Source organism: Erinaceus europaeus, chromosome 12, assembly GCF_950295315.1.
Source record: "Erinaceus europaeus chromosome 12, mEriEur2.1, whole genome shotgun sequence".
Taxonomy (NCBI): domain Eukaryota; kingdom Metazoa; phylum Chordata; class Mammalia; order Eulipotyphla; family Erinaceidae; genus Erinaceus; species Erinaceus europaeus.
The window spans coordinates 9357238-9382415 of record NC_080173.1 but is presented as its reverse complement, the minus strand read 5'-3'; the positions used below and the strand labels follow the sequence as shown (position 1 = coordinate 9382415).

Below are 25178 nucleotides of genomic sequence, written 5' to 3'. Positions count from 1 at the left end.
GTGTGAGCACAGTGGTTTAGGCCACATGGAGCTAGCAGAATGGCCTCCTCCCACTATGCCCACCAGCCCTTCTCCAGGTCTCTCCAGGTCAGGATGCGGAAGAGCAAAAAAAGGGAAGAGAGAGGGAGAGAGAGGGTGCAAACAGGAGCAACTTTTATAGGAGAATTCTGGAAGTGGCAAGTCGGGACGGGAAATGGCTAGGCAAGGGGGTGGAGAGAGGCAAAGGGCATGCTGGGAAGGTGGAAGCGTCCTTAGCAACTGTTGCAATGGTTTTAACTGAATTAGCAATACCCTGAGGGGATAACATGGTAGATATCTGTAATTAATACTTGCATGGAAATATAGTGGTTTGTGGGCCCTGCCAATGTTGGACCACATCTGCACAATTTCCGTGTATGTGTGTGTGTGTGTGTGTGTGTGTGTGTGTGTGTACACTTTGGAAAGGAGAGAGAGGAGCAGACCTGTACCCTGTCCACCACCTCACATTGTCACACTCTATCCCTTCCTGAGCGCAGGACTGAGCGCAGGACTGCGCAGATGCATTTCCCCCATCTGGTCTACCTGAGGCCATTGAAACCACCCTGCTGCTTCCAGGTCCTTTCCCCAGGAAGCCTCCTGGGCTGTCTTTCCCCACCAGCATCACTCTGCAGTATGTTTCATACTTCCTGTACAGCCCTGAGCAAGTTCTTCTGCTCTCCTGTTAGTTATTGTTAGTTGCTGTGTCATCTCCCCAACCTTTGTGCCCTCGATTCAACCAGAAGCTCCTCGAAGACAGAGGTCTCTCCCAACCTCTGGGGGCTGGTGGTGGTGGGAGACAAGGACACACACATTCTTGCAGACAGCCTGGAGGGTGAGCGAGAGGCCTTTGGCTGCAAAGACCCAGAGGGACACTCAGAAAAGTTCATCTACTCCTGTGATTCTGCTTCCATCAAGCCTGGGAATGAGGGGGCCCCCATTCCTCTCATGTGCCTGGCCACTCTGTTTGCAGGGAGTCAGCAATTGTGAGCCATCCCTGTGCCTTCCCCTCCCCTTGTGTGCCTGTCTAGGCCTGAAGGGGTGAGGGGAGGAGGGGTCTGAGCTGCCTTCTGGCCCTTAGCAGCCTGAATCTTGAGTTGTCGTTTTGTGTCCCGCCCTCCTTGGAGAGTAGACGGGTCTGTTGTCCGAGGGTTGCGTCTCAGTGTTTTGTTTCTTTTTGTTTCTGCAGGCCGGTTCAGGGCTGGGCAGGAGATGAGAGGCCGCAGGGATTGACTGGACGGACACCCATGGAGCTGGGAGGGAGGAGCACCTAGTGGTTAAGGAGTGGTGGGCGCCTATTAGACTCTCAGTAGGGCCATAGATGCCCCCCACCCCGGGTTATTCATTGGGACTCAGTGCCTGCATGACAACTACCATTCCTGGCAGCCATGCTTTTCTTTTTTCTTTTTTCTGATAGAGGCAGAGAGAAATGACAGGGTGGGGGGTGGAGATTCACGGCAGCAAGCGCTGCTCCATTGCTTCTGAAGCTTCTCCCTCCCCTGCCTGAGGCAACTGGCAGCTTGAACCCAGGCCCTTCATCATGGCGACAGGCCACCAGGTGGCGCTTTAAAAAAAATGGAGGGGGAGAACGTCACACGTGGTGAAGTTGTGTTGCAGGTCTATCTATCTGTCTGTCTATCTCCTCCTTCCCTCTCAATTTCTGTCTCTCTCCAATAAATAATAAATGGTTCTAAAAATAAGTAAAATGAAATGAAATGGAAACAAAGCACTGCTGGTCTCCAGGGTTTTGTGCTCGGCCTGTGTCACCTTGAAGGTCTCTTGAGTGCTTCAGTCCCTGTTAGCTCTTGGCCTGGGATGTTCAGTTCAGACACTGAATACTGGGGTGGGGGGGATCCCAGGGTCCTCTAGGTCCTGGGAAAACCAGAGCAGTAATGTCTCACCTGACTCCCACCCCTAATTTGGACTGCATCCTGGGGAATTCTGATTCTTAACCGGGCTTGTTCACTGCATAAAGCACCGCTACCAGCCTCTTCTCACAGTCCTCACAGGATGTTATTCCACTGTAATGTTGATGAAAATGGTGTCATTTGTCCTCCTACTGGGTCACTCTTGGGAAGTTAGCATTTTTATCCCAGGTCTGTGAGAGCCTGCCCCCCCCTCTTACTCTCCCCTTTATTTATTTATTGGGCAGAGACAGCCAGAAATTGAGAGAGGAGCGGGAGATAGGGAGAGAGACAGAGACACCTGCTCCACCACCTGCAGGTGGGGTGGGGGTGCTTAACCTGGGTCCTTGTGCACTTAACCAGGTGTGTCACTGCCTACCTGCTGCTGCTCTCGTTCTCTCTCTTTATAGAGACAGAGAGGGAAAACAAGAAAGAGAGGGAGAGTAAAAGATACCACAGTACCAAGGCCCAGGTGATAGCACAGCGGGTTAAGAGCACATGGAGCAAAGTGCAAGGACCTGCGTAAGGATCCCGGTTCAAGCCCCCGGCTCCTCACCTGCAGGGAAGTCACTTCACAAGTGGTGTAGCAGGTCTGCAGGTGTCTGTCTTTCTCTCCCCCTCTCTTCCCCTCCTCTCTCCATTTCTTTCTGTCCTATCCAACAATGACAGCAACAGCAGCAACTATACCAACAACAACAATAAACAACAAGGGCAACAAAAGGGAATAAATAGCCTCTAGGAGCAGTGGATTCGTAGTGTAGGCACCGAGTCCCAACAGTAACCCTGGAGACAAAATAAATAAATAAATAAATAAATAAATAAATAAATAAGATACCACAGTACCAAATCTTCCCTCAGTGCAGTATAGGGGCAGGCTTGAACCTGGATCGTACACACAGTGCACTACCCAAGAGAGCTATTTTATCAGCCCCTGTATGAGATTTCTCTGGAGACTCAGTTTTCCTTCCACTTCCCAAGATGCACATGTGAGGTTCATTAGTGTGAGTCCATTGTCCCTGTCCGAGTGTGTGTGTGTGTGTGTGTGTGTGTGTGCGCGCGCACGTGTGTACAAGAGGGAGAGACAGGTGCCCTGGAATGAAGGTCATCCTGTCCAGGCTTGGGTCTTGTCTTGGGCCCTTTGTGTCCTGGGCCTCCATGATGGACTGCAATCACCCATGGCTCTGAACTGGGACAAGCAGGCTCGAACAGTGAACGAATGAACATACGTGGCTATTGACTGTTCAAAGGGTTTCGGAGCCTTCATGGAGAAACTAGTTCTTGAGACCGGAAACGTGTAGCCACGACTTAATGCTTGTTGGTGTCAGTTAGCCTGTGGGAAAACTGGTTCGGTAGACATTATTTATCTTCAAGGTGTGATTCCCAAGAACCTGTCCATGGCATTAAGTAAAGAAGACCAGAGAGTGATATCAATGTCCAGCTTGTTAATTTCTTTTCCACCTTGGTGTGGGAAAGAAAAAAGGAAAATAAAGTCCTAGGAAATTAACATTTCAATCCAGCCTGCCTGGAGCAGTCACATGTAACTTGTGTCTCCTTATGGCGTCTCCCAGGAGAGACAGTTCCCAGGAGAGACAGGCTCTCCCTGTATGTATAAATTGGGTGTCGGGGGAGCAGGACAGGGGCCCTAAAATTGGAGGAGCAGTGTGGCCACTTCTTCCCCTTGATGACCCTCTAGGTTCCTGGTATCCACAGCCAGTACATTCTTAAAACCTTCACATCTGGGATTGAAGTTGACTCTACAGTTAATGCAGAAGAGTTTTTACAAAGGGGGGTCGGGCGGTGGTGCAGTGGGTTAAGCGCATGTGGCGCAAAGCGCAGGGACCGGCGTAAGGATCCCGGTTCGAGCACCCGGCTCCCCACCTGCAGGGGAGTTGCTTCACAGGTGGTGAAGCAAGCAGGTCTGCAGGTATCTATCTTTCTCTCCCCCTCTCTGTCTTCCCCTCCTCTCTCCATTTCTCTCTGTCCTATCCAACAACGAACAACATCAACAATGGCAATAATAATAACCACAATGAGGCTACAGCAACAAGGGCAACAAAAAGGGGGAAAAATGGCCTCCAGGAGCAGTGGATTCATGGTGCAGGCACCGAGCCCAGCAATAGCCCTGGAGGAAAAAAAAAAAAGAGTTTACAAAGGGTGGTATTTGTTGGCACTCCCTGGTGACTGCAAGCTGTCACCAGGGTTGAGAAATGTGGCTTTTGTTAATGTCCCTGCATTGACGGAAATGGTGAAGCAGAACAGAGGGCAGAGAGGGGGCCTTGTACTGAGCCACCACTACCTAGTTAACATCTAATGGAGATGCTAACAGTAGGCTAAGCAAGGCAAAGTAAGTGTGTGTGTGTGTGTGTGTGTGTGTGTGTGTGTGTGTGTAATTGAAAGTGTGTCTAGAGGAAAGGTAACTTTAAAAAGGGACATATATGAAGGGGGTGGGTAGAGAGACTGTGGTCCAGTCATCTTCATGGGGTGCAAGAGCTTAAGAATGCTCAGATCACCCGGGGAGGAGGTATCCTGTGAGAAGGGGCTGGCAGGTTCCGGAGGGTGTGGCACCTGCTGGGGACAGAAGCCCTGTGTTAGAGCTGGGGCAGGGCAAGGATAATGTATTCTGTCAGAGCCAGAAGAATGGGGTTTCTGTGCCGCTTATCAGGACGGTGGCTCCTGACAGGATGTAGAAGAGGTTTTCTCAACACCATGTCATGGCCAGGACTTTGGACAGACAGCCCTACCTACGGTGAGCTGTACCATTGGTCCAGCCACTCTGTGCTCAGGCTGGGCAGACCCTGTGTGCCAGTGGACACAGGGACAGCTGATGGCAGAGGACTAGAAGCCAGCCGGGTGCTAATTCTAGTTCAGACAAGAACCCCAAGGCCTTTTTTAATTGGGGACAATGGAAGCATGTCTGGGGGAGATGTCTCGGGCGTTAAGCCAGCTCCCCTGCATTCCTGATACTATGGCCTATCTACATAATCATTGTTTTGCCTGAGAGATCCCCACCTAATTCCATTCCTTTGATCTATCTTCTTTCCACCTTGAGACCCACCCTGCCTGTAGGGTAACATTAATCCCACCCATTAAAACCTTTGCAACAGTTGCTAGGCAACTTTCTCCCTCAGCCTGCTTTTTCTTTTTCTCCACCCCCTTTCCTAGCCATTTCCTTTTCCGACTTGCCACTATAAAAGCGTTGTCTCTGATCAATAAAGACACATTGCGTTCCCGCTCTGCCACGAGTTCCTGGTCTCTCTCCCACATCGCTGAGTAAGCAGCAGCCCAGGCTGGCTCCAGTCGAGTTCTCTCCAACCCAGAAAGGACATGCCTGGGAAGAAGGCACCCCCACGCTAGCCCGGCAGGGGAGAAAGGCTTGGTGTGAGCATCTTCCTGAGAAAGTAGACTCAGGACTAATGAGACACTGGCAAGCCTCTGCCCGTAGGTCACTAGTATGTGTTGAATCGGTACTTTCTTGTACTGTCTTTGAAGTTGCTTTTGAAGAAATGTGATACGGTCCTCCCCATGCCATGAGAGAAGAGGAACTTAAGAGTGTAGAGCTCTCATATATGCTAGGACCACTATAGGCACTGGGTCTCTAAGTCACTGGTCATCTTTTATTATTATTATTATTTTATTTTAGCTATTTTTATTATCTTTATTTATTGGATAATGACAGCCAGAAATTGAGAAGGTAAGGGGAGACAGAGAGGGAGAGAGAAAGAGAGACACCTGCAGCCCTGCTTCACCATTCGCAAAGCTTTCCCCCTGCAGGTGGGGATCGGGGGTCCTTACACACTGTAACATGTGCACTCAGTCAGGTGCACCACCGCTTAGCCCCTGGCCATCTTTAAGGAGAGATGCTGCTCTCCCCCCGCTCCCTCAGCCCATGAGGCTTTCCAGGCTGTATGTGAGGGTCTAAGTTTATGACGTTGAAAGATGTGGACAAAGGGTTAAATGGCAAAACTTGGGGCATCCTGACACCCACCCAGCTTGTTCTAAACTCTAGCAATGCAATGATGGGGAGTCCCCAGAGTCCAAGAACAATGTAAAGGGCTGAAGGATGCATGTCACCCCCGCCTTTCCCCGCTTCTCCACCTGCACCTGTTCCCTGCCTTTCTCCCGACTCCACCCCTCACAGCTCTCACGTGGGTCTCTCACACCTAATGGCAGCGTTGCTCCCAGGTCTCTGACTCCCAGCTGTGTGGGTGTTCAGTCCTGGACAACTCTTCCATGAGTCTGCTTGGTCTTTCAGGAACTTGGCCATTGGAATCGGGATCCAGAACTTCCCGGAGGGTCTTGCCGTCAGCCTTCCCTTGCGAGGAGCTGGCTTCTCGACCTGGAGAGCCTTCTGGTAAGTGCTGCAGGGTGTGAGCTGTTAGGGGACAGGGTGGGGGCTGGGCTAAAACTCAGAGAAGTCTCCCTGCAGACTGAAAAGGAATCTGCGCTCCTGGTGAAATGCCAGCAACCTAGCTGGATCCTGCAGCCCCAGGGCTTGAAAAGGAGTTCTGAAGAAATGCCACCTTATCGCTGGGGCCCAATGCCTGCACTAGGAACCCACTGCTCCTGGAGGCTGTTTTTTCCCTTTTGTTGCCCTTGTTGTTTATTGTTATTATTATTGTTATTGCTGTCATTGTTGGATAGGACAGAGAGAAATGGAGAGAGGAGGGGAAGACAGAGAGGGGGAGAGAAAGACAGACACCTGCAGACCTGCTTCACCGTTTGTGAAGTGATCCCTCTGCAGATGGGGAGCCAGGGACTCGAACCGGGATCCTTATTCCAGTCCTTGTGCTTTTTGCTGTCTGCACTTTACCCGCTGCACTACCGCCCATCCCCCATCCTGCCATTTCTGATCCTTTCCATGGGCGACCGCACTGTGACAGTTCAGTGTGAGGGCCTCTTCCCCTTGGGTAGGAAGAATGAAACAGACATTTAGTCTACATTAAAGGTCTTGTGCCTGTTACCTAAAGTCACTACAATAGTTCTGGTCTTTGCCAGTGGGAAAATGAGAATTATGGTGGCCTGGAGGTGGTGCAGTGGATAAAGCATTAGACTCTCGAGCGTGAGGTCTTGAGTTCAAGCCCCAGCATCACATACACCAGAGCGACGTCTGGTTCTTTGTCTCTCCTCCTGTCTTTCTCATAATAAATACATAAATGAAATCTTTTAAAAAATGAAAATTGGGGTCGGGCAGTAGCGCAGCGGGTTAAGCACACGTGGCACTGAGCGGAAGGACCCGCATAAGGATCCTGGTTTGAGCCCCCAGCTTTTCACCTGCAGGGAAGTTGCTTCACAAGTGGTGAAGCAGGTCTGCAGTCTGCAGTGTGTCTGTCTTTCTCTCCCCCTCTCTGTCTTCCCCTCCTCCATTTCTCTCTGTCCTATCCAACAATAAACAATATCAACAATAACAATAATAACCACAACAAGGCTACTACAACAAGGGCAACAAAAGGGGGGAAAATGGCCTCCAGGAGCAGTGGATTCATGGTGCAGACACTGAGCCCCAGCAGTAACCCTGGAGGCAAAGAAAGAAAGAAAGAAAGAAAGAAAGGAAAGAAAGAAAGAAAGAAAGAAAGAAAATCAGAATCGTGTCAATAATATCAGGGAGAGAGTGCTTTTTAACCCATGCCTTCATATTCCCATATAAACATTTCTAGTCCTGTTCTGTAGTTTCACCTGTTCAATGTCAAATGAGTCCTCAGAGATGGGAGTTATGGTGCTAAGTTTCAGAGATACTCATCAGTGGTGAGTCCAAGACCAGAAGCCCAAATATTTGCTCCTCAACTCAGGACTCTGAACCTCCAGACACCCCTTTGTTCAAGCAATCCCTGCTCTAGAATGTATGCTAAGAGGACTAAAAAGAATTGCTAATAACAATTTGAAAAATGTCTTCCCGCCAGTTAAGGGTTCAAACCTCTGGCTCCCCACCTGCAGTAAAGTAGGTCTGCAGGTATCTGTTTTTCTCTCTCCCTCTGTCTCCCCCTCCTCTCTCAATTCCTCTCTTGCCTATCTAGTACTAATACTAATACTAATACTAATACTAATACTAATACTAATATTAATATTAATAAATGGAAAAATGGCCTCCAGGAGCAGTGCCAGTATTGATCCCCAGTTTTAACCCTGGAGGAGAAAAACGTCTCCATTTCATAGGGCTTTCCTTGCTACCTACAAGTCCTTGCACATACTCAAACTCTTTTATTTCTACCCTCTCCACTGCTGGCATGTAGGGGATGGAGGATTTGGGTGAGGACAGGGCAAGATGGCACCTCAGACATTTTGTCAAATGCGATTTCCATGAGCCTAAACCATAGCTGACCTTTCAGACAGTAGAAGTATAATGGAGAAAAGGGACACCTATAGGGAGGAACTTGTAGTCAAAGAAAAAGAGAGAGACAGACAGACAGACAGAGAGGGAAAGGTGGACACCATCACACCAAAGCTTCCCCCAGCATGGTGGGAGGTGAGCTCAAGCCTGGGTCGCATACATGGCACACTGTTCACGTGAGCTATTTTGATGACCCAAAGAAAAGAATTTTTTCTTTTTAAAAAATATTTATTTATTTATTCCCTTGTTTATTGTTGTAGTATTATTGTTGGTGTTATTGATGTCATCATTGTTGGATAAGACAGAGAGGAGGGGAAGACAGAGGGGGAGAGAAAGACACCTGCGGACCTGCTTCACCACCTGTGAAACGATTCCACTGCAGGTGGGGAGCCGGGGGCTCGAACCAGGATCCTTACTCCAGTCCTTGTGCTTTGCGCCACCTTTGCTTAACCCACTAGGCTACCAAAGCAAATTTTTCTTATCTTTATTTATTTCTTGGATAGAGACAGCCAGAAGTTAACAGGGAGAGGAAGAGAGAAAGGGAGAGAGATACTTGTAGCCCTTCTTCACTACTCGTGAAGCTTTCCCCCTGCAGGTGGGGGATGAATTTTTTTTTTTCTGAAAAGAGAAATGTTACCTTCATCCAAAATGGGGGTACCAGAACAGACCTTCAGTATCTAATTGGCAGGCAAGTTTATGCCTTCCATAGAAGTGTGTGGTAGGTGAAACTCCTGCAGAAAGTCTAAAGTTGTTTCAGAAAGGGGACAGTTTGGACCTGAACCCCCAAAACACCCAAGGCGCAGCTGTCCTTGGGAAATATCCAAACCTCCCCTAAGTAGTGTCCTACTATTTATGTTGTTGACATCAGTCAACAATTGTGGGCCACCTATATACAACGGCTGCTATCCAGCCTCAGAAGGAATGACTGATACATGTTACAACACGGACCACCTTGAAAAACATCCTGCAAAGTGAAACAAGCCAGGGAAAAGGTTACATACTGTTCGGCTCCATTTATATGAAATAGGCAGCTCCCCTGAGACGAAAAAGTAGTAGCTGCCGGGGACTGGAAGGAGAGAAGAAAATTTGGGTGTAACTGGGAATTGGGTGGAGTGCAGCAAGTTAAGAGCACGTGGTGCAAAGCGCAAGGACCGGCAGCCTAAGGATCCTGGTTCGAGCCCCCGGCTCCCCACCTGTAGGGGAGTCGCTTCACAGGCGGTGAAGCAGGTCTGCAAATGTCTTTCTCTCCCCCTCTGTCTTCCCCTCCTCTCTCTGTTTCTCTTTGTCCTATCCAACAATGATGACATCAGTAATAATAACTACAACAATTAAAAAAAAAAAACAAGGGCAACAAAAGGGAATAAGTAAATAAATAAAAAATATTTAAAAAAAGAAAGAAAGAGAAAGAAAGAAAGAAAGAAAGAAAGAAAGAAAGAAAGAAAGAAAGAAAGAAAGAAAAGGAAAGGGTGTAACTACTCATGGGGATGGGGTTTCTTTTTTGGGCAGATGAAAATGACCTGGGATTAAATAGTAATACTGATTGCGCAATTGGTGAACCAGACAAACCCCACCGAACTGCGCCGGTTAAATGGGTGTGCCATCTGGAATGTGGATTCTATTTTCATGATGCTGTTGTCTGATGAAAAAGATAATGTAGGGAACTTAAAACTCTAAAAAAAAAAAATTACTGGGGGGTGGGGTGGAGAGAGAAACACTAGGCTAACCATGTGGCAGTGAGTCGAGGAAGGAGAAAGAATGGTTTTGAAAAGATGAAGTCTTTTTGTACAGTCAGGCCCGGATAGGACACGGGTCCAAATGCACCTGTCTCCTCCAGTGGCATGGGCACTTGGAGCACGCTGAACGTCTGTCTGCTGGGCTCTCCCCAAGGCGTTCGTCTTTTTGTTCTCTCCGTAGGTACGGGCAGCTAAGTGGCATGGTGGAGCCTCTGGCTGGGGTGTTTGGTGCCTTTGCTGTGGTGCTGGCTGAGCCCCTCCTGCCCTATGCTCTGGCTTTCGCTGCTGGCGCCATGGTCTACGTGGTCATGGATGACATCATCCCTGAAGCTCAGATCAGGTGGGAGAGCCTCCCCTCCTTCACCTGTTCCTGCCTCTGCCCCAACCTGGATCCTGGTCTCCAGATTGGCCTGTCCTTCATTTTGCCACTCATTTCTTCATTTATGCCTCTTCCTGCTCTTTCCCAAGAGTGTCTCCTCCCCATAAGGCAAGTGATAGAGAGATAGATGGGGTGACACTAGGGGCACACACACACACACACACACACACACACACACACACACACACACACACACCGTGTCCCCAGTGACACACTATTACGTTTGTGTATTCCATTCTCTTGAGAACATATTCTGTATGTATTATATATATTATGCATATATATATATACCTCTACATATATATGCACACACGTATGTATATCTACACACACACACACACAGTAGGGAAGAGGTGAGATTTTTCTAGCCAAAGCTACAGATCCGTGTTCCTGTTTGTTATCCAACAAGGTAGGTGTGTGGGGTGAAGGGGTTGTCTTCTTTTAGTTCATTATGGTTTTTATAGTGTAATGATTTTGATGCTGGTTTCCAAGGTCAGATTAAATAATACCGTCAAGTGTGGTCCGGGGGATGGAGCAGTGGATAAGGCATTGGACTCTCAAGCATGAGATCCAGAGTTCGATCCCTGGTGCAACACATGTATTAGAGTGATGTCTGGTTCTCTCTCTCTCTCTCGCTCTCTCTCTCTCTCTCTTTCTCGCTCTCTCTCGCTCTATATGGCTGTCTCTCACTCCCTCTCTTTCTCATTAATTAAAATCTTTTTTAAAATAATAATATCTGTGGCCAGGACATGGCTCACCTGGTTGAGCGCACATGTCACAATGTGCAAGGACCTGGGTTCGAACCCCTGTCCCCACCCATAGGGGGAAAGCTTTGCTAGTGGTGAAGCAGTGCTGCAGGCGTCTCTCTGTCTCTCTCCATTCTCTACCACCCCTTCCCTGTCGATTTCTGGTTGTCTCTGTTCAATAAACAAATAAAGATTTTTTAAAAATTTTAAAAATAGTATCTTCAAGGAAGAATTGTCACTCTTACTTACTCAAGTGTGAATTCCAGAGCTGTGATAATGACCTGGCCCCAGTGGCTTCTTGATGCCTGAATGCCCCTACTATGGGGCATGGAACAGTACTGGGTTCACACAGTTAGCATCTGAGTGACACAGGTTACTCAGCTTACAGACAGAAGGCCCTAAGTAAAGGTCATTAGCCATTGCTCTCGTTAATAGTGGTAGGACACCTCCTGTTGGAATCATGCATTGCAGAGTGATTTCAGCCTAGACAGTGTCCTAGAGTGCCTAGACTTTAGTTTTTTATTATTATTATTATTTTAAAAAAGGAAACATTGACAGAACCATAGGATAAGAGGGGTACAACTCCACACAATTCCCACCACAAGATCTCCCTATCCCATCCCTTCCCCTGATAGCTTTCCTATTCTTTAACCCTCTGGGAATAGGAACACAAGGTCATTGTGGGATGCAGAAGGTGGAAGGTCTGTCTTCTGTAATTCCTTCACTGCTGAACATGGGCGTTGACAGGTGGTCCATCCATACTCCCAGCCTGTTTCTCTCTTTCCCTAGTAGGTTGGGGCTCTGGGGAAGCGGAGCTCCAGGACACATTGGTGGGGTTGTCTGTCCAGGGAAGTCTGGTTGGCATCCTGCTAGCATCTGGAACCTGGTGGCTGAAAAGAGAGTTAGCATACAAAGCCAAACAAATTGTTGATCAATCATGAACTTAAAGGTTGGAATAGTGCAGATGAAGAGTTGGGGGGTCCTCCATTTTGTAGGTAGTTAGTAGACATATTTTAGTTATATTCCAAAGGGCCTGTGGCTATACTAGTTTTTTTTTTTCCCTGAGCCTGAAATCTGATATGCAGGTGGATCCAAGTTATTGTCTGGGGAGATGATGTCATGGCTGGAAAAAGGACCAGCTGGATCGGGGAAGAGAGTAGCTCCCTAATATGGGAAAGGGGTATAAATATTGTTGACTGTAAACCCCATCAATTTGATTTGATCTGGGGCCCATATTCACCTTAGGAGCCTATGTGACCTCTGCATCCCTGTAGATCTGAGCTCACATTCTGTGGTCATGAGTAGGAACATTCTAAGCTACCCCAATATCAGGACCCATCTTCTTCAAGTGGAACAGAGAGTATGTTGTCCAGCCTCCCTTTGGAGGATGGAACATTCTCTACCGTTGTTGATCCAAGTTGAGGGCAAGTTCCTATGGGGGGTCCACAAAGGGGTCTAATGTGTTGTTCCTGATAGAGATGACTGGTAACAATGCAAGAAGGATTCATTTGAGGTCTAGGCCCATCATATCTGTTTGGGAATCTCAGGACTCTTCAAATAGGGAGAGCTGATGGGGTGGCCTGATAGTGACTAAAGAGTCATCATTAAAGTATGCCAGTCTCTTGCCCTTATGTAGCTTCTGCAGTCCTTGCTTTGATGAGGTTAGCTTTGGAGTAAGTGAGAGAACTGTAATAGGAAGTAGGTGAGGAGGGTATCTATGTCTAAGTAGACACTATTTCATTATGAACTTGATACTGACTCACTGTAGACTATTGTGTACTTTTGCTTTCAGGTATATATTTTGCCCTAATTTATGGATACATGTGAATATATGCTTTATCTCATGGGACCTGTCTATATCTAGGTTTTGGGACTTTGTTAGGAAGTGAATCACCTGGAATGGAATTAGAGAATACTATGAAAGGAAAGGTCTCACCCAGGTAATGAGGGTGAAGGGTTGACATTCCATGCCTGACACAGTCTGGACACAGTCTGAAGTGAAGCTTGCTGAGGTGGTACTCATTGTGTTGATTAGGTTGGGAACAGCAGATGCAATATCATTTGGTATGAATTGAGAGAAGCATGCAGGAAAGTGAGCCCCACCCTAGAAGTTTCAGGACTGGGGGAATTATAAGCTCTTTTGAGGAAGTGGGAGGTTCCTGCTGTCTTAGGGTTAAGAAGACAATAGATAGTTATTTCTATAATCACATTATTTGGCAATTGGGTTAACTTTGAAAAATCCCTTTGTTAGGATTTTCTGTATCCTACACAACATCACCATAATTTATGTCCTTTGACATTATTTGTATATAGCTGTGCCACCGGTTGCTTCTGTTCTCCCTGGTCTAGGCTTTTGAGAGAGTCAACATATCAAAGACTCAGCCTATATATTAAAAAGACTCAGTATGTGCTTTAAAAAGTTTGAGATATTCAATCAGTTTTTCCCCTCTCATATTAATTAAATAGTGATTTATATGACTACAAATTAATAGGAGTGCACATAAACACCACTCCCACTACCTGAAGACTATGTCCCATCCCATCCACTGCCCTCCCCCCCTCCACTCACCCCAGGGGAGCTGAATATCCACCGCCACCCTCACTCTAGGGTTTTTACTTTGGTGCCCTACTCCAAGACTTTAGTCTTAACTTCCTTCTTTTCCTCCCCTTTTAGTGGTAATGGGAAGCTAGCATCCTGGGCCTCCATCCTGGGATTTGTGGTGATGATGTCATTGGACGTTGGCCTGGGCTAGTGCCGAGATGCCTGGGACCCTAGGAAATGCTGCACAAGGACATGGTGGCGGTTGGCTTCTATGGGACCATAGTCTCTGTTCACATTAAAACTTTTTTTTTTTTTCATCTTTCTTCATTTCATTATCCTGACTGACTTTGATTATCACCGTTTTGACTTTTCCTTTTGAGGGAGGTAATGCTTTTTATTTGACATTTCAAAGTGTCACCGCACTAGAGATGTTTACTTGGCCATGGAATGGACTCTTCAGAGGGAGCTGCCAAGGACATAATGATGAAGGGAATCTCTGCTTTCCTACCTTTAGTTTCCTTTGGTAGACTTAATGGTCACCCAACCAGGTCACCCACAGAAGCAAGCTACAGGCATTTTGCTTAGGAGCTCAAAGGCTGGGCCACACCTCATCTGTCTCTCCACACTGGCCATCGTTGATCCCTTTGCCCCATTAGATCAGAAGCACCATGGACGTGACAACTTCTCAAAGGCCAAAAAGGAATATGGGAAGGGACTGAAGCACCCGGAAGAAAGTCAAGCTCCCGGTTTTTAAGCAAGGATCCACGCTGTTGACGTTAAGAGGATTGGGACAGCTGAGATGACACCTTGAGCCCTGTGAAGAGAGGACAGAGCAAATTGATCAGAAGCCTCTGCTTTCTATGAACTCCAAGAGCAAAGTGGTTTGTCACGGCTTCCAGATTTCTCCTGACATGTCCTTTGATGCCTTCATACCTTTCTTTTGTCTGAGAGACATGGGGACCCCAGTCAAACTACCAGAATCCAAACCCCTTTTGTACTTTAACTAATTTACGTGTATGAAAGAGACCTGGAGTCTGCAGTGGGTCCTTCTCTTTTTGACCCTTTGGTAACTTGTAACCTTACTCAGAGCCTATAACATGCAGTGAAGACTGCTGGGAGTTAGCCAGAGTTTAGGATGAGGAAGGAAAAGGGAGTAGGAAACAGAGACGTCTTCTATTTCCTTTTTTAAAGCAAACATCAACCACCTCATTAGTCTAAAATGCCTCTAAGAGAATGATTTGAAGCAGGAAGAAAATCAACCGCCACCTACATCCACACAGTTTCTCCGGAGGGGATTCTCTAGTGTATCTGCTTCAGATACACTTAAGGCCTGATGTTCTGGTTGTCAGAGGGCATTTGGGATGTAGAATGGACTCTGCTGGCAGCTCGAGAGCCAGACTTTCCGGCATTGTGTTAGCAACGCCTGCGCTATGAGCTTACATGTTGAATTGCTCCTACCGGGGTGAATGCCCTATTCTGTGAATGCTCAAGACCCCCGCCATTCCCACCCCCCCAAAGGCCAACTGTATGCTGAAACTCTGTGTTCTTTGGAAGCACTCATGATCAAAGTTGAATATACAATCAGAGGTTTGATTGGCTGAGATTAATCATTTTGGTAACTGGTGTGTGTGTGTGTGTGTGTGTGCATTTTATGTCTTTGGATATAGTTTTACATAATGTAAACTTCTTTCTGATGGACAAGACCTCATAACTGTGATTAAGATCAATAAAGGGGATATCGTTGGGATCAGCTGTGCGCTGTTTGATCATTCTCAAGGCTAACTCTATCCAGGTGAACTATATAAGAGGTGGCTCAAGTTAACCATGACATCTCCCCACTCATACTCCAGCAGAAGCATAGAGAAGAGCTTAGATGAGAAGAGCTGTGGGGGGGGGGTGCAGGAAGTGATACATCCAGTTAAGCACACATATCACCATGTGGAAGGATCTGGGTTCGAGCCCCCATTCCCCACCCACTTACGAGTGGTGAAGCATGTCTGCAAGTATCTGTCTTTCTCTCTCCCGCTCTAGCCCCCCCCCTCAATTTCTCTCTGTCCTATCAAATAAAAAAATAGAAAGAAAAGGAAAAAAAGAAGAAAGTGGTTACCAGGATCCTTGGGTTCATAGTCCCAGCACTGTGTCCCAGCGATAACCCTGGTGGCAATAAAATCAAATAATGGAGAGGGACGTGTGACAGACATTCATAGCTGCAAACAGTGATATCCAATTCCTGTTTACTTAGACAGTGAATGGAATAGGAAGCTCACGTGACCTATTAAATTATGCTTGAAAGTAAGTTGGGTGCAAGGAAACTCGCAGTCCGGAACCACAGCCCGACCACGTCTCAAAACAACTTGATTTCATTGTTAAGGCCGCCGCTGCTTATCCCTAGATACAAGTCTAGACAACCTTCTGCCTCTTGATGTGACCATCATCACCACCATGACAATGAACTCTACACTGAACCCCATCCATGTGGCCTGACTCCATATTCTGGGCAGGGACACCTGGTTGGTAGAGCTTAGGTCCTGTTCTCAGAAACTAGCTGGTTCTGTCTTCTTATCAATGATAGGATGAAATAATAATCTTCTTCTTCTAGCGTTTGCCCTTCTTCCGTAGCCAGTCAACAGCATCAGGTTGAGCCTGATGTAAAGTTTCGAGACCTCCTTTGAATCTGGAGAGGTGGCAGTCATTGACTATGTGGGTCATAGTCTGTCTGGAGCCGCAGGGGCAGTTCGGGTCGTCTCTGGCTCCCCAGCGATGGAACATAGCGGCGCACCGGCCATGGCCTGTTCAATAGCGATTGAGGAGGGTCCCAATCATAATGTGCTAGGTCAAAGCTGGGTTGACGCTTGCAGGGGTCTGTGATGAGGTGTTTGTTCTTGACCTCAGCTGACTGCCAACTCTGTTTCCAAGAGTCTGGAACAGAGAAGTTCAGTGTAGGCGTCGGGGACCAGATTGGGTGACGAGACGTCAAGCGTTGGACAGGGTGGGCGAAGATATCCGCGTATATTGGCAGGTCCGGTCGAGCGTAGACGTGGGAAATGAACTTAGATGATGCCGCATCCCAACGAATATCAGGCGGGGCGATGTTGCTAAGAACTGGCAGCCATGGAACTGGGGTGGAACGGATGGTTCCAGAAATTTTAAAATTGTGACATGAATTGAGATGATGGAGAGCCAAGAGAAGGGGGAAAAGATTATTCCAGCCTCTCTCTCTCTCCTCCTTTTGAACATGAAAAAACACTAATTTCTTATTATTTTCCCATACTTGTATAAAATATACTGAAAACTTGATTTTTAAAACTATAAGGAAATCTTACATTTCTCTCACTTGATTTATACTTACTCCTGGTTTACATACAGTTATTCCCATGTTTTCATGAGCATTACTGACAAAATATTTGATGAAAAATATTTGCATACAAGGTGATTATAGTTAAACTGAAACTACCTTGTAATATTTGGTTTGTTGAATAATAGACTACGTCAATTAAAATTGTGATTGACCCTCTTTTCCCCAGGCCTGGTTAGTCTGGTTATGGGAGAAATAGCAGCACAGATTGCTCCCTGCTTCTGAACAGAACATAAAGAATATTAGCTCTGTCTCATTCTTTGTGTTCTTAGAGCTCACCCGGCAAACAGGTGCTCAGTAGTTTCATCACATTTAGCGCACGTGACTGCCTCCGGAAGAGATCAAACCGCAAGGGTATCTGTCTTTTGCCTTCCCCCTGTAACTATAAAGTGAGTTATTTGGTCAGAAACAATATTGTACAGGATGCCGTGATGATAGAACAGACAAATGTCAAATCAAGATCTAAGAGCCTATCTCCATGGAGAGAGGGACATCTTCCTGTTTCATAATGGATGTGGTCCGGAGTACCAAGCATAGGACTACTAGCACCATCAATATCTGGGGTTCAGAGTCATCACGGAGCCTGTGTGCACTCAGGGGCCAGTTCTGCACTGATGATGGAAACCTGAGTGGTTTAATCCAAGCCTGATTCCACCTTTGGCAACACAGGCCAATTTTATTCTCAAATCGGTTGAGAAAATGTTGTTATGTTCTTGAAGAAAAAAAAAAGAAAGAAAATAACACCACCATGGAGTGGATGGTTTTGTCCACCTGATTATCAACAGCCTCTTCCATCATGAAGGTTTATATTGTCTTTTACAGAAGGCACAACTGTTTTCACTCATGTCCATTCTTATGAGATATAGCCAGTTATACCTCTCCAAACCTCTCTACCACCAAACTTCTAATCTTGCTTCCTTCTAGTCGTTGATCATCTGGTATTCAAGGTCATTCCCTATTGAACAGAAGTCACTCTTCTACCATGGTCCTATCCTGACCAATATGTGTCCTGGAACCCCACCAATGTGTCCTGGAACCCCACCTCTCCAGAGCCCTGCCCCACTAGGGAAAGATAGAAACAGGCTGGGGTGTGGATCCACCTACCAACGCCTACATCCAATGAAGAAGCAATTACAGAAGCCAGGACTCCCACCTTCTGTATCTCATAAAGAATTTTACTCCATACTCCCAGAAGAATAAAGAATAGGAAAGCTTCCAATGAAGGGGATGGGATATGGAATTCTGGTGGTGGGCATTGTATCCCTTTTATTCTACAATCTTGTTAATCATTATTAAATCACTAATAAAAAATAAGTCACTCCTACCTGCATGCTAGAATTTCTGTCACAATTACATGTCAGTAAACTCACACTAATTTAAAATTATGTTCTTTCCTCTGTTGTAAAACACCTAAGGTCTATGTTCTTCACACATTTCTCCCCTAACTTCATCAGTACAAATAACATAAGCCCTGAAACTGTTTACTTCAAGTCCTTATGCGCATGTAGAGTTTGCCTCTTCCCTTCCTTTGGGGTGTGGGCTTGGGGGGGGCACGCTAGGATAGAATTCTCTTTTCTGGAGATATGAGGAGCCTGCAGGAAGAGGCTTGGCTTTGCCTTGTGATGTGGGTCCCTTCGGCAAAGGAATACAATGTGTACAAGAAGCTTTTTGGAAGACGGAAGGAAAGGTGTCTGCTTAAATCGACAAACGAGGAGGCGAGCTCTGTGAGGATTGACAAGCCAGAGAATCCCTAAGTTTTCCAGTCCTCCCAGATGGCAATCCTCTGGGTGTTAACACGATTTCCGGTTCATTCCCCAACCTTCTATGGAAAGAGTATGAGTTCACCAACATAGGAATTCAGCCTGCTCTCAGAATCTGTGACAGGCACATTTGTTTTTCTACTTTCCTGGATCTTGTAGACACAAGTGGGTATTTAAGAACTGTCCTACAAATGCTTAGATTTCAATTCTTTAGTTGAGTGAAGACTTTCAGCACTCAAGTATGCTGGTTAAGTTTTTTTTTGAAGCTGCTATTTTAATTCACATGACTTCTCTCAGCCTTAGTCAGCCAGAAACCTGCTTTCTCTTCCAAGGCTTTTACCTTAAATGGACTCTTTACTCCAGGTGACTGGTATGAAGAAAGGAGAGGAGGTGGAGGAAATATTAGGATCTGCGTATTTCTGGGGACCTAACAAGTCATCCTTATACTAATCTGCTGAGAGGAGAGCATCAGTAGGTGGAATCTGTGCCAGGCTGGGTGCTGTCCTGCCCACCTCCCCTACTCCTCCTGGATTGGCATTATTACTCTGTTGGACCTCCTGAGATAGGGTGAGAGGTCCAGACCATCTTAATCGGCAAGGTGGAAGGGTCACTTCTGCTTTGTACAAAGGATGCAGAAATTGACACCCAGACCTTCACATCCTTGAAGTTTTCAGGGAAAACTCATGCATTCCCCACCCCCCCCCACACACACACACATTCTAGCAGATGTTGGCTGAACCTGTGAAAGATGGAAGCAAATGGGATTTCAGGGGGCTATTCTCTTTTCCTTCCTTTTAAGTGAAGTATAGAGAGGCCAGGGCAATCGTGAAATGGTTATACAAAAGTCACCATCATTTGCAAGACTCAGGGGTTACAAGTTTAATCCCTGGCACTCCCAGAAACCAGAGCTGAGGCATGCTCTCGTTAAGAGAGGAGAGAAAGGGCTAGGGAGACAGCATAATGGTTATGCAGAAGATTCTCATACCTGAGGCTCTGAGGTCCCAGGTTCAGTCACCAGTACCACCATATGCCAGAGCTGAGCAGTGCTCTGGTGTTGTCCACTGTCTTTCTGTCTCTCACTAATACAAAATAAGGAGAATATAAAAAAGAGAGAGAGAGGAGTCGGGCCATAGCGCAGCGGGTTAAGTGCACGTGGCAGGAAGCACAAGGACCGACGTAAGGATCCCAGTTCAAGCCCCCGACTCCCCACCTGCAAGGGAGTCGCTTCACAAGCTGTGAAGCAGGTCTGCAGGTGTCTTATCTTTCTCTCCCCCTCTCTGTCTTCCCCTCCTCTCTCCATTTCTCTCTGTCCTATCCAACAACAACAGCAACAATAACTATAACAATAAAACAAGGGCAACAGAAGGGAAAATAAATTATTTAAAAAGAAAAAGAGAGGAGAGGAAAAAGAAAAAGACATTGACGTATGGGTTACTTATAACAAAGACACAGTTCTACTGAATTCAGCTCCATGAAAAAAAAATGTTGTTTTTCTTTTTAATTGCCACCAGTATTATCGTTGGGTCTCCTGGTGTAACAAATCCACCACTCTCTGTGGCCATTCTGTCCAGTTGTGTGTGTGGAGTTTTTTTTTTCTGTCTTTTATTTGGTAAGACAGAGAGAAGTTGGGAGTGGAGGGAGAGATGGAGAGGAAGAAAGAGACGCCCCTCGGCACTGCTTCACTGCACTTCTCTACTGCAGGTGTGGAGTGGGGGGTCCAAGTTGTATTTTCTTGTGAGGTTTGGCAGTGTTTAAAGAAATGCCTTGGTTCCCGGGGTGGGGGAGATGACATAATGGTTATGCAAAAAGTCTTTCATGCCTAAGGCAACCAAGTCCTGAGTTCAATCCCCTGTACCACCATGAACCAGAGCTGAACAGTTAAATGAATATGTATTCTTTTTTTAAAAAGGAGGATGGAGAGGGGAAAAGGAAGGAAGCAAAGATAAGAAAGGAGGAGAAAAGAGAGAAAAGAAAAGGAGGGGGCGGTGGTACACCAGGTTAAGCAAACACAGTACAAAGTGTAAGGACCCATGCGAGGATCGGTTCGAGCCCCAGCACCCCACCTGCAGTGTGGTCACTTCAGAAGCTGTGAAAGAGATCTGCAGGTTTCTCCTCCCCCACCCCCCTCCTATCTTCACCTCTCCTCTCAATTTCTCTCTGTCCTATCCAAAAAAAGGGAAAAAATGGCCTCCAAGAGCAGTGGATTCGTGGTGCTGGCACCAAGCCTCAGCAATAACCCTGGAGGCAAAAAAAAAAAAAAAAAAAAAAGAAAGAAGGAAGGGGAAGAGGGAGAGGGAGAGAGAAGAGAAGAGAAGAGAAAAGAAGAGAAAAAAAGAAGAGAAAAGAAAGAAAAAACAGCTTCTTAAGTTCTTCCTCTGGCCACACTCCTTGGGTTTGGAACCTGAGCACAGGCCACCTGCTTCCTGGGCCACCTGGAACTCTGCATCAGGTGAGGCTGGGCTGCCTGCTCCAGTGTACGTTCCCAGGGGTGTGGCTCTGCCTCTCAGGGGTGTCCTGCGATGGCCTCCCGGCTCTGGGCGGTGGTTCCCTGGCACAGGGCTGGGTGCAATCCCGGCCAAGTGGGGCGGGCCACTCTTGGCACGCAACCCCCAGTGTGCTCGTGTCACCAGGGACCCATCTCTCTCCTACTGCTGTCCTGTAGGGACATGCCAACCACATCCACTGTCAGTGCTGGACTATAGCCAGGTCAACCTGGTATCACCAGTGGGACTCCTGTCAGCCATCCTGACACACCCAGCTTGTTCTCCAAAGGTGGACCTGCAGTTGGGATAGTTTGAAAAGGGCTCTTTAAGAAAACCAGTAGAAACGTACAAAATACAAAATGAGACAAGGGCTTTGGAAGGGGCCCCTGTGAAGAAGTGTCCTTACAGGTAAGATTTCACTTTAAGGTAAGTTTGCCTCTAATCTGTGTGTGTGTGTGTGTGTGTGTGTGTGTGTGTGTGTGTGTGTGTGTGTGTGTGTGTCTAGTGCAAAGGGATTTTATTCTTATTATTTTTTAAATATTTATTTATTTTCCCTTTTTGTTGCCCTTATTGTTTTATTGTTGTAGTTATGATTGTTGTTGTTATTGATGTCATCGTTGTTGGATAGGACAGAGAGAAATGGAGAGAGGAGGGGAAGACAGAGAGGGAGAAGAAAGATAGACACCTGCAGACCTGCTTCACCACTTGTGAAGCGTGACACCCCTGCAGGTGGGGAGTCAGGGCTCGAACAGGAATCCTTCCTCGGATCCTTGCACTTTGCGCCACCTGCACTTAACACGCTGCACTACCGCCCGACTCCCCAAAGGGATTTTTAAATCTCCAAAACTTCAGTAGTCCGATTCACTAAATTCACTTTTCTATCCCCAAGCTCTGCAGCTGTGAGAGGAATTACAATGTGTTCAAGGGAAGCAGGAATAAAGCTTAAAATTCTCTGCTCTGTAAAGGGAAGGATTAATCCTGACAGGATCCTAGAGAGAGGCTGGCCCCTGGGCACACTTTAAGAACTATGGCAAACAGGAACCCAGCACCTGCCTTTGGACTCGATTCTACTTTCTTGACTTCTGGGTTCCATTCTCTTGACAGAGAAAGGATGTATGTGTATGGACTTATTTCTGGACTCTCAGTTCTTTCTGCTCCATTGATCCAAATGTCCATTTATCTTCCTGTACCATGCTGTCTTGATTACTATGGCTTTGTAGTACACACTGAAGTTTTGATACCTCCATATTTTCCCAATTTGACCAATTTGTGGCCATTTGAATAACTTTGACCAATTTGTGGCCATTTGTGGTTCCACAGAAAATTTTGGACAAGTGGTTCAGTTTGCTTTAAAAATGTCATTTGCTTTAAAAATGCCATTGGGATTTTTATAGGGATTGCATTGAAATTGTAGTTTGCCTAATTTCCAGAGGCAGGGCTACGAGCAGCAGCAGATCTGTTTCTCAGACAAGCAACAGCTGAAGTAATCAACTATCACCAAGCCTTCCATGAAAGAAGTTCTGAAAGGTCTTCTATAAACAGTCAGACCATCATAAATAGGACCTATATCAGAACACTCTAAAACTCTACAAGAATGGCATTAAAATATCTCCAATCTTTGATATCAATAAATGTCAATGGCCTGAATTCACCTATTAAAAGACACAGAGTAGGAATATGAATCAGAAAATACAACCCAACAATATGCTGTCTACAGGAAACCCACCTAACTCAACAAGACAAACACAGACTTAAAGTGAAAGAATGGAAAACTATCATACAAGCCAATGGCCCACAAAAAAGGGCAGGAACAGCTATTCTCATATCTGACATGATAGACTTTAAAATAGATAAGATTAAAAAAGATAGGAATGGACACTACTTAATGCTCAGAGGATCAGTCAATCAAGAGGAATTAACAATTATTAACATCTATGCACCCAATGAGAAGCCATCTAAATACATCAAACTTCTACTGAAAGAGCTACAGCAATATATTAACAGCAACACAATCATAGTAGGGGACTTCAACACCCCACTCTCTCAACTTGACAGATCATCCAGGCAGAAAATTAATAAAGACATAAGGGAGCTAAATGAAGAGATAGATAAACTAGAACTATTCGACATTTTCAGAGTCATTCAACCCAAGAAACTGGAATACACATTCTACTCAAATCCACCTGGGTCATTCTCAAGGATAGACCATATGTTAGGCCACAAAGACACCAACAGATAATTCAAGAGCATTGAAATCATCCCAAGCATCTTCTCAGACCACAGTGGAACCAAACTAACACTTAACAATCAACAAAGGATTAGTAATAGTCCCAAAAATATGGAAGCTCAACAGTACACTTCTTAACAACCTCTGGGTCAAAGAGGAAATAAAGGAAGAAATAAAAATGTTTCGAGACTTCAATGAAAATGAAGACACAAGCTATCAAAATATTTGGGACACAGCTAAGGCAGTACTGAGAGGGAAGTTCATAGCTATACAAGCAAACATTAGGAAACAAGAAAAAGCACAAATAAACAGCCTGATTTCACATCTTAAAGACCTAGAAGAAGACCAAAGGAACCCTAAAGCAACCAGAAGGACAGAAATCACTAAAGTTAGGGCAGAAATAAATAACATTGAGAATAAGAAAACCATACAAAAGATCAATGAAAGCAAATGTTGGTTCTTCGAAAGAGTGAACAAAATCAACAAACCTTTAGCCAGACTCACAAAACAAAAAAGGGAGAAGACCCAAATAAATCGGATACTAAATGAAAGAGGAGATATCACAACAGACACCGCAGAAATTCAACATATCATGCAAGGCTTCTATGAACAACAATGGCCACCAAGCTAGAGAACCTGGAAGAAATGGATGATTTCCTAGATACCTACCAACTTCCAAAACTAAGTAAAGAGGAAGTGGATAACATGAACAGGCCCATCACAGCTAATCAAATTCAAACAGTTATCAAAAATCTCCCCAAAAATAAAAGTCCTGGATCAGATGGTTTTACAAATGAATTCTACAAAACCTTCAAAGAAGAACTAATACCTCTACTTTTAAAAGTCTTCCAGGGGAATCGGCCAGTGGCGCAGTGGGTTAAGCGCATGTGGTGCAAAGCACAAGGACGGGCGTAAGGATCCCGGTTTGAGCCCCCGGCTCCCCACCTGCAGGGGAGTCGCTTCACAGGCAGTGAAGCAGGTCTGCAGGTGTCTATCATTCTCTCCCCCTCTCTGTCTTCCCCTCCTCTTTCCATTCCTCTCTGTCCTATCCAACAACGAACATCATCAGCGATAACAATAATAATAACCACAACGAGGCTACAACAACAAGGGCAACAAAAGGGGGAAAAATGGCCTCCAGGAGCAGTGGATTCATGGTGCAGGCACCAAGCCCAGCAATAACCCCGGAGGAAAAGAAAAAAAAGGTCTTCCAGAAGATTGAAGACACTGGAATACTCCCTGCCAGCTTCTATGAAGCCAACATCACTCTGATACCAAAAGCAGACAGGGACACAACCAAAAAAGAAAACTACAGACCAAAATCTCTGATGAACATAGAAGCTAAAATACTGAACAAAATTCTAGCCAACCGGATACAGCAGTATATTAAAAAGATTGTTCATCATGACCAAGTGAGGTTTATCCCAGGCATACAAGGTTGGTTTAATATATGTAAATCAATCAATGTGATCCACCACATCAACAAAAGCAAGACCAAAAACCACATGGTCATATCAATAGATGCAGAGAAAGCCTTTGACAAAATACAACATCCCTTTATGATCAAAACACTACAAAAAAAAATGGGAATAGATGGAAAATGCCTGAAGATAGTGGAGTCTATATATAGCAAACCTACAGCCAACATCATACTCAATGGTGAAAAACTGGAAGCATTTCCCCTCAGATCAGGTACTAGACAGGGCTGC

At 45.9% G+C, this 25178-nt stretch overlaps 1 protein-coding gene across 11 annotated transcripts in view; it reads left to right on the top strand.

Annotated features, from left to right (window-relative positions):
• The window catches only part of SLC39A11 (solute carrier family 39 member 11), a 373844-nt gene extending 358453 nt beyond the window's left edge, over positions 1-15391 (top strand). For 10 of the 11 annotated variants that reach the window (XM_060202664.1, XM_060202669.1, XM_060202667.1 and 7 more), the window contains 3 exons: positions 6172-6270; positions 10159-10317; positions 13777-15391. In XM_060202664.1, coding sequence (XP_060058647.1) covers positions 6172-6270; positions 10159-10317; positions 13777-13855 — 337 coding nt within the window. In that variant the 3' untranslated portion in view covers positions 13856-15391. The remainder of the gene's footprint in view (positions 1-6171; positions 6271-10158; positions 10318-13776) is intronic. The other variant, XM_060202668.1, reaches the window with a different exon arrangement.
• The last annotated feature ends 9787 nt before the right edge of the window (positions 15392-25178 follow it).